At 36.4% G+C, this 14,656-nt stretch overlaps 1 protein-coding gene and 1 long non-coding RNA gene across 3 annotated transcripts in view; both read left to right on the top strand.

Annotated features, from left to right (window-relative positions):
* FUT8 (fucosyltransferase 8) overlaps positions 1-10,858 on the top strand; it is a 268,893-nt gene extending 258,035 nt beyond the window's left edge. For both annotated transcript variants that reach the window (XM_074236102.1, XM_074236101.1), the window contains exon 10: positions 9,567-10,858. In XM_074236102.1, coding sequence (XP_074092203.1) covers positions 9,567-9,884 — 318 coding nt within the window. In that variant the 3' untranslated portion in view covers positions 9,885-10,858. The remainder of the gene's footprint in view (positions 1-9,566) is intronic.
* Positions 1-14,656, top strand: part of LOC141522575 (uncharacterized) — a 369,684-nt gene that overhangs the window by 344,081 nt on the left and 10,947 nt on the right. The gene's annotated exons all lie outside the window — the stretch shown is intronic.

The raw sequence follows: 14,656 nt of genomic DNA, 5'->3' as shown, positions 1-14,656 counted from the left end.
TTTTCCAGTCAATTATATTACTATCTGAAAAGAAAATATACATTAAATTTAAACAATACCCACAATCATAGTTTGGTTATTGCTGATAATCCTGTTTACAAGTTTAATTCGTTTGTTATAGCTTGAAGAGTTTGGATCAGGCCTGAAGAACCCGTGGCAATTTCAGTTTAGTGGTAGTTTTTGTATATTTTGTTATATTCCATCACTACATATGTCCTATGTTTATACTTCATCCATTTATCAGGCAGTTATTAAGGTCCTACACAGTGCTTTAGAGGAGTTTAAAAGAAGGAAAAGATTGGTTCCTTCCCTCATAGAACTTATAATAAAATCAAAGTGTCCATATGTTAAACTATTACATAAGAATTATTTGACACATGAACACACACATACACATATACTGACAGTTGTGTCTGTATCATCTGAACAGAGAAGAATTCTAGAGTATAGATGTTGGATTTTTGACTCTGAAAGAGTGAAAACAAATCATATGATGTGAATAAAGCTTCCTATATTCCAGAGAGTTCATGGTAAGAAACCCTATGGTGATAATGAATGTACCTGTCCAAAATCTCACAACTCTAATATGGTTATATCTTATTGTCTTCTTCCTCCCTAGCCCTTCCTTCTTTTTTTTAGACTTTTTCTAGAAAGATAGTTATAAGAAAATTTTCTCCATTTCTATTAGCCCTGGCTCAGTACAGATGTTTTTCTTAATATATTGATTTTTTTAGTTTTTGGTTGATAATTGGCATTTGACTTCTTATATTTTTATTCATATCTAGGCCGAAAAAAGAATTCTGTTAAATTCTACTTTATACTAAAATATCTCGTGTTGAAATAAATCAGTGGGGATGAGAGAGAGTAGGGAGGATATATAAAGGTAAAGATTGTGTTAAATACTGATACTAGACTCATTTAGGAATTCACACCAAATTCAGCAACAAAGAAGTAAAACTATTCAATCCAGTAGAGAACTTAAACCAACATTTTTAAACTTTATAAAGCCATAAAAGACTCAAAGAATACTTTGAAGTGTTTTAGATTGAAGTTCAGAGAAAAGACTCAGACCTAAACTAATATAGCGAGATCATAGGCCTTATAAAACTTATTTATCTTCTCATTACTATTTTTTTAAATAAAAGTCTCACCAAAAACATTTAGTGCATAATTTAAAATTTTACTAATATTTATTAGGGATTCCTGATGAATGATAATTCTGCTGTTAGTGTACTTTGAAACAGTGCTTTATTTGGAGTCAAAGGATTTGGGTTCAAAGCTTGACTCTACTACCTTTGTGACCCTGAGTAAGTCATTTAAATTCCATTGGCTTGAGGTGACACTTGAAGCAGGGAGACTTGGTAGGAAGCCATAACAGTTATATATTTGAGATCTGATGAAAACTTGAAATTGGATGACAGTTGTATGAACAGAAAGAACTTTAGATGATATACAGTTAGATTTGACAACTGATTGGAAATGAAGAATGAGGAAAAATGATGAAGAAAGGACAATGCGAAGGTTGTGAACCTGGAAGATTTGAAGTATGATGCTTTTAAAATAAATAAGAAGGTTTGGAATATAGATAAGTTTAGAGAAGAAAGATAAGTTTTGTTTTGAGATGTCTCTAGGGCACCTCACATGAAATATCCAATTTATGATTTGGGATTGAAGCTTAAGGGGAAAACTGAGACTTGGTTTATAGATCTTGGGTCAGTGACATAGAAATGATAATCCTGTAGGACATCAAGAGAGTGTAGAGAGAGAAGGGTAGGAGGCTTGAGACATAGCCTTGGGGGTTGGGATCTGGAGAATGATCAATTTTGACAAATAGAAAAATCAAAAAATAGTATCATGAAGGCCCAGAGAAAAGGGCTGTCCCTGAAGAGATGGTACTCAGTCATGTCAAATGCTGCAGATAGAGCAAGAAAATGAAGAATGTAAAGACTCAGATTTAGCAACTTTAGTTGAAAAGTAGAGTTTTGGTCAAGTGGTGAGTTTGAAAATCAGATTGTAAAGGGTTGAAGAGTTAGTGAGAGAAGAGGAAGTTAAGGCAGCAACCACAGATAGCTTTTTTAGGATTTTGGTTGAGAGGGGGTGAGTAATGTGTGATAATAGCTTGAGGGGATAGTAAAATCTAATTAGTTTTTTAAGGTTGGATGGAGGAGTCTTGGATATCATTGAAGGCATTTGGGAAAGAACCAGTAGATAGGTAAAGACTGAACATTAGAAAGAGGTGATGATAGAAGTTATCAGCTGGGATCAACAGAAGGGACTGAGGATCAAGGATCATTGGCAGAGATTAAGGTAGAGCAAAAGAGTTGTGGGAGGATGCCAAAATGTTTAGACATTAAATAAGCAGAAGAGCCAACAGTTAGCAGAAACAACTCATTAAGCCATGTGATACCTGGTTTTATGCCTTTCAGTGGCACAAACAGCACCCTCTGATTCCTAACAGAAATGTCACACTATGCTTGACTCACTTTATTCTGAATCAGATGTTTACTCGGGCCACAGATGGTGAGACCAAGACCTGCATTCATCTCCTTACAGACAGATGCTCAGCTTAGGAATGCCCACTTTTGTAGAGACCATAAAACAATATTGAAATGCTTATGCAAATTTAAGTCTTCACAAAGAGAGAACAAGAGGGTTTCAGTGAAATGATCTCTTGCAATGATCACAAATAGAAGATTAGAACAATAATGTTTTGAATCTCTGTAGATCCTTACTTCATTGGAATAAAGGTCACCATAAAACATGGGCAATAATCTTATCAATATTCTTAACATCCCTCAGAGATTGAGAAAACATGTATCTTCTCCACTTTGAGCTAAACAAGGTAAAGGTAAACAGCACAGAGAAGGGATCATGTTATTTAAACTAAATGAAACATTAGGTGTAAACCAGTCTAGTGCTTTCATTTTACAGAAGGAAAAACTGAGGCCCAGAAATGTTGAGTGACATGTCCAGAATTACTCTGTCAAAATTCATAACTGGGCCCTACAAATTCAAATCTACCTTCTCTTTCTACCATACCACACACACAATGCTTTGGATCATCCAGTGAACCTAAAACCTTTTTCCCCAGGAATCTTCCCTGTCCAAATTGCCCTTGGGGTCTCTCACTGAGTCAGCCAATCTTCAGAAATGAAATTCAGACTATGCTGAAGATCTACTTTTTTAGTGTTTTTCAGAAATAAGAGACACATCTGTTTTTTATCATTTGACAATACTTTCCCTTTTACCACTTACTGTGTGCCTAGTGGTTTGCTAGAAAGGATATAGTACCATGTCAACACAGGATAAAATAAAACAGGCTCCATGCAGTTTCACAGTCAGCTTTTGAAACTCCAATTTGCCCCCTCTCAACGATGTCACCTATCAAAATCAACCCTTCCCTAGTGCTGGCATCAGCTGTACAGGCAAGCTATTTACATTTGTAAGGAGAAGGCTGTGAAAGAAAGCCACAGGTAAATTAAATACAGCAGCTTTGTTTTTTTCCCAGGGTGATTTTGTAGAAGAACCCTCAAGTAAAATTTACATTAAATTGTCCCATCTATGATTAGGAGAGAGACTTTGTTTTTGTTTTCAGTTATGTAGACAATTATGCTTGGACCTTAAATATTGATTAACAGTTGTGGAGTGCATAGTGACTGTGTTTTACCACCTCCCTGCAGGGCTAGCTTTTTGTTTAGGTGTAGTAGCCCTGCTGTTTATGTGCTAAGTACTGGGATGGTTTAGATTACTTTATTATGCCAACCATAGCCAAAAAAAGGAATGGTACACAATTATAGACAAGCTTTGATCAGGGGATCAGAAAAGAGCTGGAGCATGGGGCAAGCACACTGAATCAGTTTTACCCTGAATTTTTGTTTCAATCTTCAGGGGTCACATTAAACCATACAGAATAAGGAGTTAAAACCAGATTCATGATTGAGAAACTAGATAGTTTCATATCTGCTCTTCAGTTGATAATTTTTTAACAGTATAGCATTCATTATTTTTTTCTGAAGTGAATTACCAGAACATCAAGCAAACCCATAATCAAAATGTATTTGGAATGCTAAATATAAATGAGTTTGGCTTATTAGCATTTTATGACTTTACTCCTCATCCATTAATGCATATAGTTGGAAATTATTTTATAAATACAGTTCTCTCTATTATAGTAATGATGTTATTATATGTGATATACTGTTCATCTTAAAATCAAATTCTGGCTAAATTCATAGTAGCCAGGTCCTCAATGAATTAATGATGGAATGAATGAATTTTTTTAAAAAGCATTTATTAAGCACTTACTTTTGTTGAGAACACTGAGGATGAAAAAGAGAGCTAAAATTGTTTTTGCCCTCAAGGACTTTACATTTTAACAGAGTAAGACAGCCCATGTAAGGGTGTTCCAGCTTCACCAAAGAGATCCTTAGATTATAGCATCAAAGTTGATGTTATTATGTTTCCTTTAATGACATTTTCTTTGATAAAATTATTTCTGGAGTTGAATCATTTGACAATACCAAAAGGACTTGATAATTAAGTGAAATTGAAGAGAAACTTAGAATAGTTAAGAGGAAAATCTTACCCATGTAATAGATTTCCCCCAAAATAATCAACTTATAAATAAATCAATCAACACTATGATAACTCTATGAGGCAACAAAAATATTAAAATGAAGTCAAAAGGAAGTTAATGGAAGAAAATATAAGGTATCTATAATCAAAACAATTGACTGGATCATAGGAAAGATCATTTAAGGACCATAATCCCTATCAAATATCCTGACCAAATAAAACCTGGCATCATATTTCAAGAAATCAAAAAAGAAAACTTCCTATATTTATTAAAGCCAGAGGACAAAGTGAAAATAGAAAGACTAGAGGATAGAACAGATTTGAGGTATAGGAGGAACAAGCAAAAAAAAAAAAAGAACCACAGGAGATAATTGAAAGTTTTTCCAAAACAAAATCATTTCAATAAAAACTGGAAGGGAAAGAGTTAACATTTTTGCAGAAAATGTAGCTGAGAAATGCTATCCAAGATATAGAAGGAACTGGTATAAATATATAAAAATAAAAGTCATTCCTTTTGGTGTAGAGAATGAATAGAATTCTCAAAAGAAAAAGAAACCATACGAACAACCATATGAGCAAATTTTCCCAACCACTAAGAAGAGAAAATGTTTGTGTAGTAACATCTCATACTCTTTGACTGACAAAGATAATCAAAGAGGATAATAGTTGTTGAAAGGGATGTAGAAGGAGAGCTACAATTTACTATGGATGGAGCTGCAAATTGATTCAACCATTCTGAAAAAGCAATTTGGAACTATACCTACCCAGTTGCTAAATACCCTTTTACGCAGGAATGCCACTATGAGACATTTATCCCAAAGAGATTGAATAAAGAATAGAAAGACTTGTATGTAGAAGAATATTTATAGCACCTTTTATTGTAACTAGGAACTGTTAACAAAATGATTATCATTTTTTGGGGCATTAACTGAACAAATTATCTTATTTGACCACAGTACAATCATAGTAAGAAATGATGAAAGTTATTGATGCAGAGAAGTCTATGAGAAATAGCATAAACTGATACAGAATGAAGTGAGCAGAACCAGTAGAAAAATTTATGGAATGGTTGCAGTATTTTAACAGGAACACAAGAGACTTAAGAACTTGATCAGTGCAAAGATTCATCAACTTCAGAAGACTGTTCAATAAATCATTATCCTTATCTCTTGACAGAGGTTATTAATTAGAGATAGAGAATGATACATACATTTTCAGACATGACCACTGGTTTATAATTCTTGACTATACTTTTTTTTTTAAATAAGGGAAACATTATTTTTTGTGAGGGGGGATAAATTATAGGTAGATTTGAGAGGAAATAACAATAGCATCTTCCCCCTCCTCCCAAAAAAAGAAAAGAAGGAGTGTCATTAAAATATTTTTTAAAATAATTAGAAGAGAGCAAAATTATTGAACTACCAAGTTTCATTTATATTTTTTAAAAATCTATATGTAATAGAAAACTGGCATCACATATAACCCTTTTTTTGGTTTAGTATTTAGAAGTAGTCATGTTTGTCAAGTTCATAACAAAAAAAGTGATAGTTTTTAACTACTAAAGTTGATGGCTTTCATCTAGTTTTCCGCATTTGGCTTCTATGTTACAGCTTTTGCTTCTTCTCCTACCCATCTGACCATTCTAAATATCTCCTTTGCTGTGTCTCTTATTTTCTCAGTCTGTACTCTTTCTGGGAGCAGACTCCCAGTGATTGCAAATGACTCCAAACTCTGCACATTCATCCCTAATTTAATCTGTAAAGCCCTGTGTTGCTCATTGGTTATCTACATCTGGATGCCCCACTGATGCCTCAAACTCATCAAAAACTCCCTCATCACCCTAACACTCCTCCAGAGCTCCTTGTTTCTTTTGAAGGTGCCATTCTTCTTGAAGGTTCAGACCCTTAGTGTCATTCTTGATTATTGCTTCTCCCTCTCTCCCTGTATTCACTTAGTTGATTAAGTCTTGCATTTTCTACCTTCACAGAACTGTAGCATCAATTCTCCTCTCTCATTCATATGTTAGAACCCTAGTTCAGGACCTCATCACCTCTTACCTGGTCTCCTAATTGATCTCTTTGCTTTCAATATTCCCTCTTCCCCCATCAATTTACCACAAAGTTGCCAAAATAATTTATCTGAAATAAATATCTTGCCATGTTACTTAATACTCCTTAAAAATCTTCAGTAACTTCCTGTTGTCTCTAGGATAAAATTCAAACTTCTTAATCTGGAATCAGAAACCCTCCACAGTCTAGCTCCTGCCTACTTTTCCATACTCATGTTAACGCACCTCATCCAACTTGCCTCCCACCATCCCCAGAACTCAGCATTTTTCTAGCTTACATTTCTTTGCCTTTTACAATCCATAAGGTTTTTTCCAAGACTTAGCTCATAACTATTTCTCTCCGTGAAGCCTTCTGTTTCTGAGTCGTACTCCCCACTTATTAGTGCCTCTGCAAATTACCCTGCAGGCACTTATATAGCCTCAAGGGATAGGAACTTTTTGTCTTTTTATTTCTAGAACTTAAATTGATTAAAAAAAGTGCTTAATGAATATTGGCTGAATTGACTTAAAATGTTTCAAGGATCTGTCCTAAGTGCTAAGCATTTACAAATACATAAGGTATGATGAGATAATTGTGACACATAATAGGTATTTGATAAATTTTATTGAACCACTGAAGTTCTGGATAAAAATTTGGACTTCAGCTGTGATGGGTTTTGTTTTTTGTCATGGTATATCAACTTTATCATCATACTTAATGTGAACATTTTCTATCTACGGTGCCAGACCTGGGGCATGTTTTGTAATAAAGTAAAGTTTGTCTGGATGCCAGTAGCCTCTCTCTAGTCTGGGAAAAAAACCAGTGTTTTCTTTTTATAAAATTTTTTCCTCAGGAAAGAACTTGAAATTTCTTTATATCATGGATTGGGGGTGGGGGATGTAGAGTTCTGTTTTAGCCAGAGTCTGTCATAGCCAGTTTACTAATATGTAAGCAGCCCCACTCAAAGAGTAAGCAAACAGGGAAAATTTCCCCTATTAATTGGAATTTTCTATTCCTCAAGTGATCTCCACTTACATTCAAAATAGTCCTTAAGTGAAAATCCACAGCAAATTAAAGCACAGGTATATAGTTTAGATTTGGGGTAAGGGAGTTGATTTACTAAACAGAATAAAAGAAATAATAGTGTTGGCATGTCCTGGAAAATATCTCCCTGAAGCCAATTACTCCTCATTATTCCCCTTTAAATCCAGATAAAGACTAACAAAGAATTAAACAAAAACATTGCCCCTCCTGGTTTGGTTCCCATAAATAGGAGAAGTTCTTTCTAATCCTAATTTCAGAAAATCAAGATCCTTTCATAAAATTAATTCCATTCAATGAAGACTAATTAGGCCTTTGAATCAAATAAGACCAAGTCCAGGACATGAGGTCATTTTATTTCTATTACTATTTTTTAAATTTTGAGTTCCAGATTTTCTGCCTTTTTCTAGCTCATCTCCCACCTATTATGCATGTGAAGTCATGTAAAACATGTGTGTTATTTTTAAGTATTTTATAACACAGCCAAGGTCTTAGTCCACTATGTGTCCATAATACTAATGATATAAATAATTGATGATGAGTATGATGATAGTGATGATAAAAATAGCTATTTTTATAATTATGAAGTTTTCAAAGCATTTTATTTATATTATCTTAGTGGGCCTCATGATAACCTTGTGAGATAGGTAAGAAAACTGAGTCAGACAAAGGTTAAGTGGCTGTCAAGCAGGTAGTATACCTGAAGCTGGATACAAATCAAGTCTTCTTCATCTTTTTTTTTTTTTTTTTTTTTGGCAAAGCAATGGGGTTAAGTGACTTGCCCAAGGTTACACAGTTAAATGTCTGAGGTCAGATTTGAACTCAGGTTCTCCTGACTCCAGTGCTTGTGCTCTGTCCACACCACCACCCAGCTGCCCCTCAATTCAAGTCTTCTTAACACCAAGTGTAGTACTCTTTCCACTGTACCATCAGCTGCCTATCAAAGATCAAACTTTTCTCTCTTCTGCTAATAACAGACTGAAAAAATTTTGAGCTAAAAGAATGGGATTTCAGTTAGTTCTAGAGCAGGGGGGATCTTCATCATCAAGTGACTGCTTGATTTACCATTAGGTGAGCAAAGTACTGTTCTTAGTCCAGGCCTTGTTTAGTCCAACTCTCATTGCCCCATGGACCATAGGGATTTTCTTTGCAAAGATCCCAGAGTGATGTACCATTTTCTTCTTCAGTGGATTAAAGTAAACAGAGGTTAAGTGCCTTGCCCAGGGTCACTTAGCTAGTGGCTTTCTGAGGCCAGATTTGAAATCAGGTCTGCCAGACTCCCAGATCCAATGGCGCTGTCTATCTAACTGAGCCATCTAGTAGTGGGACCCTGGGCAAGTCATTAACTCTGCTTGACTCAGTTTCCTCATCTGTAAAATGAACTAGGGAAGGAAATGGCAAGACCGCTCCATGTCTTTGCCAAAAAAAACCCCAAATGGGATCACAGAGCATCAGATGTGCCTGAACAGCAACAATAGTATGTAGCCCATACAAAAACACTGTTTTATATGCTCATAATTACCTTCCTCAGGTGTACTGGAGAAACACTGTTTTCTCATCTGTTTTTGTAGACAAGAGTACTAGGCAGAGAGGTAAAATCAATCAATCAATCAATAAAGCATCAAGGTCCTAGTGCCCAGTGCCAGGCCCTCTGTCAGACATTGGATACAAAAAGGCCAAAGACTGTTCCTGCCCTCAAGAAACTTACAATCTAATGGATTATAAAATTGTAAAATCACTTGCTCTATCATAAGAGACCAGATTTATGTCACATTCCTCAAACAAGAACTTAGATTTGCTGATCCATACCTCTCCCAAGCTGTGGCTTTCCTGGATGTCTCTTAGTTGCCATCTATGACTAGAATAGCTCTATACTAATTGTTCTTTTTCCTGTTTCCCAAGGTTTGTCGAGTTGCTTATGAGATCATGCAGACGCTGCATCCAGATGCCTCTGCCTACTTTCATTCTTTGGATGACATTTACTATTTTGGGGGCCAGAATGCCCACAACCAGATTGCTGTTTATCCTCACCAACCACGAACTGCTGATGAAATCCCTATGGACCCTGGAGATGTCATTGGCGTGGCTGGAAACCACTGGGATGGCTATTCTAAAGGTGTCAATAGGAAACTAGGGAGAACAGGCTTGTACCCTTCCTATAAAGTGAAGGAGAAAATAGAGACAGTCAAGTACCCTACATACCCAGAAGCCGAAAAATAAATCTGCAGGCAAGGGAGTGGAACAAACTCATTCATTTCGAACTGGTTTGAGCCAAACAGCATACTAACTAAACTTTGAATTTACGTTTTAACCCAGAGTTAAACAAATGAGAGCCTTCAGGACTGAGACTGAATGAACAGCTTAAAACAGATGGATGAACCATCGTTGGAATTTCTCCTTAATGAACATATTTTGTTACAATGCACTTGCCCCTGTGCGCAAACCAATAGCCTACTCACATGCAAACAGTTCTTTTCTCCCTTGCCCCTTCTTTCAAGATTCCATCCCCGTCATTCATCATCAAGTGAACATTTGGCCTACACTGTCTCTATCATTAATTGACTATAATTCTGACTTTTTAACACTGCCACATTGTGTAATTTGAGTGACATGAACATATTTTATATGTGTGAGATTTCAAACATGGTGCCTAATATTTGAGAGATCTGTGTGACCTGTTCAGAAGAACCAAATTCCATTCCCTATCTTGATGGGGAAAGAGTTGGTTCTTAACCCCTGGTGACCACCAAACCTGCTTTGACCAACAGATTCAGAATGAGAATTAGAAGTTCTTTTCTTTAAATTTTTTTAAGTAATTGCATTGATTCATCACCTCATCATTAATAAATGAAGGATACATCTTAAAATAAACTATTCACCCTCCATTAGGAATTTTTGTAAAACAATGCCATGAACAAATTCTTTAGTACTTAATGTTTCTGGACATTGTCTTTGATAACAAAAAATAAATTTAAAAAATAGAAATTATGTAATTTGTTTTCATATCTCTGATCAGTGAGAGAACTGACAATTCTGTAATGAATGAAAGATGTGATGATAAAAGGAGGAAAGAGAGGAACTTTTTCCTTGTGCCTCTGTATCTCATAAGAAATCTTCAGGGGTCAATTAGACATTCCAATATGATCCCTGAATACAATCATTCTGTTTTGAGAAGCAAGGCTAAATTTACTTATGTGCTTATTATAAAATTTGTTCAGCACTTCTTCAGCACTTTTTCTTTTTAGGTTGGTGGGGCAAGGATGTTGCAGGGGGTGGGGGGTGGGGAGAGGGACAGACTTAGTTTAATATGTTACAAAAAGCTGAAATGAAGTAATGTTTCCTTAACTGAGGAAAAACTCTTAATTGAAAATTATTCCAGATTTGTTCAGTTCATTACTAAGAATGTGTTTGTGTGTGTGTGTGTGTGTGTGTGTGTGTGTGTGTGTGTGTAAGGTTGGGAATATCATCAATATCCTACTGCACTAGATATCCTTAGAAGACTTTTGTACCTTATCCAGCATCTGAGAGGAAGAGGTACCTTCAGATATTCACTAATTAAGCATGGGAAACTATAATGTTCCAGTGTCTGTCCCATAATATTTGAAACTGATATCATCAATAAAGCAAAAGAGATAGCAGGAATCTAAAAAAAAATCGAATCTATTAGACTCTTCCAAATTCTGTATTTGCTATCAACATGAAAAGTAATTTCAAGGGTAGGAATTAATATAAACCCCCTCTAAACATAAATTCTTGTAAGAAGTATGATTCATTTGTATATGCTGCTGGTTATAAGCACCTTGAAGAGACCTTTTCTGGTATATAACCAGTTTCCAAAGGAAAAATCTGAATATTATGGAGGCTTGTAATAGATCTCATGGTAAGTATCAGAGAGTTCAGTCAGAAAAGATAGTTCAACACCTAGTTTTCCTGTTTGTTCTCGTTCTCTCTCTCTTCTCTCTCTCTCTCTCTCTCTCTCTCTCTCTCTCTCTCTCTCTCTCTCTCTCTCTCTCTCTCCCTCTCCCTCTCCCTCTCCCTCTCCCTCTCCCTCTCCCTCTCCCTCTCCCTCTCCCTCTCCCTCTCCCTCTCCCTCTCCCTCCCTCCCTCCCTCCCTGATTTTCTCCCTTGCTCCTTCTTTCTCCTTTTTTCTTCCTCTTCCTCTTATATCTCTTTCCCTCCCTTCTTTCCTTCACTTCATCCCTTCCTCTTCTCAGCTTTCTACCTATGACTTCATCATCTTAAGAATTGCCAGGTGGACAGTGTACATTGGTACTTTGAAATTCGAGTCTTAAAAAGTTATCTGGGGTACTGAAAGTTTAAATGACTTATTCATGGTTCCATGGTTAGTATGTGTTTAAGACATGACTGAATCCAGATCTATTCTGATTCCAAATTAAAGTTTTCTCTCACAACTGCCCAACAATGTTTTTATCTCTAAAGCTAGATCATGCAAAAAAATAAAAAAAAAACAACCAACCATTGGCAATTTCACTGGAACTAGGTTCTCAGTTTTTGTTTTGTTGGAAATGAAAATTGATTGAAATGATAGAATTCTTCACTACTCTAACAGTTTGAATTTATAAACTTTTATATTTTTCTGATCTTATCATTGACTGAGTCTGACAATACCTGAAAGAAAACTAACCTAAAATCATTTAAATCAGAGCACTGGGCTAGAAGTCAGGAAACCTGAGTTCAAGTTTCTGGCTCTGTCACATTAACAGTGTGATCTTGAGGAAATTTCTCCTCTTTAAGTCTCTGCTTCCTTTTCCATAAATTTAGAGTTTGGGCTAAATTATCTTTTTTTTTATTTTTGGCAAGGCAATGGGGTTAAGTGACTTGCCCAAGGCCATACAGCTAGGCAGTTATTGTCTGAGGCTGGATTTGAACTCAGGTACTCCTGACTCCAGGGTCAGTTCTGTATCCACTGTGCCACCTAGCCACCCCCGGGCTAAATTATTTTAACAGGTTTTCCAACTCTTAGGGAATGCAATTTTTGGATTCTTCAAGTAATATCTAGCTTCCATATAAGACTTTAAGTTTTATAAAACACCTTAATGTGCATCATTTGGCATCCACAGCACCATTTTACAGATGAAGAAACTAAAGCAGAGAGGTTAGATGTGTTGCCCATATTCACACAACCAGTATGGGTCCAAATTGGCACCTTCTATCAGAAGGAGAATATTGAACATGTCAACAGGAATAGCTGCAATAACTAATGTATCTATAAGGACAGCCCCAATACCTCAAGACTTTTACCACCCCCCCCATTTATCCTTATCTATACTCACAATTGATGTTTTCAGAAGCAAATGGAGACTGCCTGTCCTAGATTGGTACATTTATAAAAATTGGCTGTTTCTTTTGTCTATCTCATTATAAAAGTCTTCAGACCCTAACCACTCCAGGGCCACCAAGAATCCATCTATATTTCTTAATAGACCCAATTTCCTGGGTTGTGATTATATATACATCTTCATTTCCTAGCCTCAGAGCAAGACTGGCATCCCAGGGTGATAATGAAGTTAGGAGCATATGTCTTCTTTTTTCTCTCTTCCCCCCCAATAGTTTGGAAGTTATTCATAGTGTAGGTAGAAGGGGGGGTAGCCTTTTTGCTGGTCCTTGAGATCTATGCTTGGGCTTACAATCTGACTTCAAAAATAGGATAGTGTATTAGGAAGGTAGCTCTGGCAGTATTCATTGAGCAGATGTGGACTACCTACTGGGTGTGAGGGGCAGTTTAGGATGGGAAGAGACAAGTTTTTTTGACTCCCTAGAAAGGTTTCATATTAATTCTGAAATGAAGTTGATGAAGGTCTGAACTATGGTAGTGGCAGTAGAAAGAGAATAAATTTTCTAAGGAATAAATAATTGCTTCATGACATATACACAGAACATGTACAGGGGAGAGTCCAAAATGACTTTAAAACTTTTTTTGGCATTTTAACATTTTATTTGTTTTCCAATTATACAGTAGTAATAAGTACCCAACATTTTTTCCAAGGCTCTGAATTCTAAAATTCCCCCCCCCCCCCAGAAGGCTGTCTGATATTCTATACATTGTCTCCAGGCCATACATTGATGCAAATTGAACGTGTTATAAGAGTAAACAAAAATAAAGATAAACTCCCCCCACAAGAAGATGAGAAACCTCAAGAATAGAGAGAGAGGGAAAAAAATTGTACTTCAGTGTATGTTCAGATTCCAATGGCTCTGTCTCTGGGGTGAGTTGCTTTCTTAATCATAAGTCCACCAGAGAAGTTGCTTCAATAGTTTTACACAGTGGCTATTACTAGCTGCACCTCCACTCTATTGCTCCCCACTCTCATTTATTCTATTCTCTCTCTCCTTTCATCCTAGCCCTGTCCAAAAGTGAGTACCCTCTCTCTTTTATCACCTATTCCTCCCTTCCCTCCCCCCCCCCCCATTTCCCCTCATCCTGTCCCTTTCCTCTCATCCTTCTCCAGGGCAAGATAGATCCTCACCCTATTGAGTATGTATGCCATTTCTGACGAGAATGAATGCTCACTCATTCCCCCTTGCCTTGCCCCCCTCTACTCCATTGAAAAAGCTTTTTCTTGACTCTTATGTGAAATCTCTCAGCTTTTTCATCGCCTTTTCCTTCTTCCCAGTACTTTCTCCCATCACCCTTTGACTACATCCCTTTACCACATCATAACATTATATTCCACCTGTCTATATATGCTCCTAACAGCTCTTATAAATGAGAAAGTTCATTTGAGTTATCAATATCTTCTTCCCATGCAGGGATACAAACAGTTCAATATCATTAAGTTTCCTCATAATTAGTCCCTCTCTTCCACTCCCTCTATGGTTCACCAGAGTCCTGTACTTGGAGATCAAACTTTCCGTTCAGCTCTGGTTGTCTCCAATAGGAAAGTTTGAAAGTCCCCTGTTTCATTGAAAGTACATCTTTTCCCCTGAAAGAGGACGTTCAGTTTTCCTGGGTAGTTGATTCTTGGTTGTAA

This window comes from Macrotis lagotis, chromosome 4, assembly GCF_037893015.1.
Source record: "Macrotis lagotis isolate mMagLag1 chromosome 4, bilby.v1.9.chrom.fasta, whole genome shotgun sequence".
Lineage (NCBI taxonomy): Eukaryota > Metazoa > Chordata > Mammalia > Peramelemorphia > Peramelidae > Macrotis > Macrotis lagotis.
Note: the sequence above shows the minus strand (reverse complement) of the source record. Positions and strands in the feature narration are given on the sequence as shown.